The sequence below is a fragment of the Colobus angolensis genome, unplaced genomic scaffold (genome assembly GCF_000951035.1).
Source record: "Colobus angolensis palliatus isolate OR3802 unplaced genomic scaffold, Cang.pa_1.0 Scaffold101, whole genome shotgun sequence".
Classification (NCBI taxonomy): domain Eukaryota; kingdom Metazoa; phylum Chordata; class Mammalia; order Primates; family Cercopithecidae; genus Colobus; species Colobus angolensis.
This window is the reverse complement of record NW_012111031.1, coordinates 4,194,966-4,198,248: the sequence shown is the minus strand read 5'-3', so window position 1 is coordinate 4,198,248 and position 3,283 is coordinate 4,194,966. Positions and strand designations below refer to the sequence as shown.

At 34.4% G+C, this 3,283-nt stretch overlaps 1 protein-coding gene across 1 annotated transcript in view; it reads right to left on the bottom strand.

Moving 5' to 3' along the window:
* The window catches only part of MED4 (mediator complex subunit 4), a 20,235-nt gene that overhangs the window by 4,992 nt on the left and 11,960 nt on the right, over positions 1–3,283 (bottom strand). Inside the window, exons 3-4 of the mRNA XM_011940551.1 lie at positions 2,761–2,818; positions 1,211–1,297 (exon numbers count right to left, since the gene is read on the bottom strand). Of these exons, the coding sequence (XP_011795941.1) occupies positions 1,211–1,297; positions 2,761–2,818 (145 nt within the window). The remainder of the gene's footprint in view (positions 1–1,210; positions 1,298–2,760; positions 2,819–3,283) is intronic.

Below are 3,283 nucleotides of genomic sequence, written 5' to 3'. Positions count from 1 at the left end.
AAAAAAAAAAAAAAAAAGAGAAAAGTCAATTTATAAATTGTTATTAATAGCATATTACTTTTAAAAATACATGCATTTTAATTTTTCTGAATCTTTCCAAGAATATACTATTTTCTATACTTTAAAAAAATGAGAAGTCTTTTTTTGTAAACATTCTGGATGACAACTTAAGAAAATTATCAATCTCAATTATTCAAACTTAACTGTATTTTCTAGCAAGAAAATGACAATGATATATGCTAGAAGGGAGAAAAAAATCATGACACTTATAAGACGGAAAGGACTGGAATGTTTAATAGAAGGACTGTCTCAATTTAAAATTTTTTGAAATTTTCATCTTTTTGTTTTACTTTTTTTTCTCATGCCACCTTGTCTAAGATGAAACCTTTTTCTAACCAACCTCTTTGATCTGGTCATTCAGAAACTAATTCCTATATGTGGCGAAATAGCAGGAGCAGGTAATGTTCATCCCAAACATGACAGCACACTAAACAGCAGTAAGTGGTTGACAAAAACATGACCAGATTTGGACTGATTTTTCGGGCACATCTCACCAACTGCAGATTACTCATCCCCAAAATTATAGTCACCCGTAGTGCTTTCAGCATGGTAACACAGCACCTTCAGGAGTTACTGAAGTGGAGACAACTATTAATATTTCCCCTTCCTCCAATAAGGCTGCTACCTTACGTCTCCTGTTTTATGTTTCATCCACTGTCATTATAGTTGCAGCCTAATACTTTCTTTTGCTGTCTAATTATCCCAGCTCTTTCCAAGCCTGTGTGTTCACTGTTGGGTACAGAGCACTTTGTCTTTAGCATCTAAGATAACTGGAACTGTCTTTCTCAGGCTGGAACCTTTGTGGAAATCCTAATGGCTCTAAAGAGTTGGCTTCTGGCCAGCCCTGATATAATGGGATATAAATCCAAAGCTTTAGAAGCATCACATTATCTTGTACTTTAAAAAAAATAATCAAATTATTATTTCAAAAGAGGAAAGAAACATACTCCCTAGCAATAATGGCTTCACAGAAAACAAAATTTATAAAACCCATGGCCTATATCATTACTTATAAACCATTAAAGATGTGAAAATATGTGGCAGAGGTTTCTAAGGACACATACATTCTAAATTAAATCTATGTGTGTACACAGTCACCTAAGAATTTTCAAAATCACATATATCTAGTATAAAACAGGAGTGTGTTTACCTGGAACCCAGGTCAGTGGAGCACATACAGCATTACTTGCACTGATCCTATGTGCATACTTAATTATTTCTTCAGAGGAGATAGCACCTGAAAGAGTTAAGAGGATAGTATAACCTGTAGTCTAACAAACATACAAGTTTAGAAATGTATCTATCAGTTACCCATCGTATTTTATTTTAAATTATCTGAAAATAAAATAATCTCAGTCACCCGCCTTCCTTAACAATATCTACATATTTAGTATAAACTTGAATCTCCAAAAACAGGACACTAATCCAGAAACATTAGCTGACATAAACAAATTTCGGAGATTAGCATGACAGCACTCAATAATCTCAATTATTGACTACCGTTAAATACTATTACTCTTCTGAAAGCAATAGTGAGCACAAATAAAATGGAGAAAATAGTGTTTTATTTCTCAAAGACATCCAAGCTATGAAATCAGAGCAGACAGTTCACACCACTCTGTTTGATCAATATGCCCTAAGGCTCTTAAGTAGACCTAAGTAGAAAGATGTCTACAATGTACTCACTAGGTGAACAAAACACTGCTAAATAATATGTACGATATGACCTGATTGTTTAAAATACATGTACATATGTGTATTTGTATTTTTATTATATACATACCCACAGATCTAGAAAAAAAATCTAGAAGGACATATACCAAACATTAATAGTTACCTCTGAGAAGTAAGAACCACACACTTCATTTTACAAACTTTAGATACTGTTTCAGTGTAACAAAGTGTATGTAAAATTTTTGAAGATTAAAAACAAAATCAAACTACAGTCTAGAAGTCAACAGCCAGCCTCAGTCATCTCTCCTAGAGATTTGTTTGTTGCTACAGAAGCCTAACCTAACTCAGAAGAATATTAGCTATTTTTCATATGCAACAATAAAAAAGTAGGTTCCCAAAAAAGAGGACAGTTAGACAATACATCTCAGATGAATAAATGTAAAATCGTATGTACAAATCACTAAAGGCAAGTAACCAAAGTTGTAATTACAATTCTGACCTTTAGTATGGCAAACTAAAAAGTCATGTAAGATCCATAACAGAAGCCTTTGAAAGAGGGACAGCAGGCCAGGAAGGCATGTGGGGCCTCTGCACCACCAAACGTGCTTACAAGCCAAGACTATAACTGGCTCTGACTTCATGATGTTTCAGTCCCAGCTCAGTTGTCCAATGGATGTCCTTTCACTCTCTCTGTCCTGGCCTTCAAGATTTGGTACAAATTCCACTTCTAACCCGTATTTCTCTTTCCCTCTCCCACCAATTTTATAAACTCACTGTTTTTACTGCACATTTGGGCACACAGCCATAAACTGCCTTGTATTAACTGCTTTTTATAATCTGAAAAAGGATGTAATACTTCTGCCTCCCTCACAACACCTATCACAATGCTAGAACATAACACACTTTACAATAAAAATTTATTGAATCCTTTCAACAGCAGCAAATGATTATCAGTAATATCCTCTTCATTGGTCTCTTGAAAACAGAACCTTAACTTCTCAGGTCATTCAGTCTTCCCATACCAACCTTTTCTTGCTTTTTCTATTGACTTGAGTTTCTCCTTTGCTTGGTAAACAGCTGTTGCCTAATTTAAACAACATCAAAAAAAAATGTGGTTTATTCTTCAACTATATCAAACTTAGTTTTTGGCTTAATTCACAAGATCCTTTATCCTACAAGAACAATCTTCGAAACTTGGAAATCCCAACAATTATCTGTAATGTTCTGAAATACCTCTTGACATTATTTATTTCAGTCATATTTAATGAAAGAAATATTATATTTATGAACTAGTCTCCCATTCACAAATCAGTTGTAAAAACAAAATATAAATTGGATTGTCTACTTTTTCTTCACATTTTCTATCATAAACACGCAGGAGATATCCAGACCATGCACAACCCCAAAAGCATCCTCTTCTTGTAACTAGTTCAAGAATAAAATACCCCTTTTTTTTTTTTTTTTGAGACGGAGTTTCGCTCCTTTTGCCCAGGCTGGAGTGCAATGGCGCAATCTCGGCTCACCGCAACCTCCACCTCCTGGGTTCAAG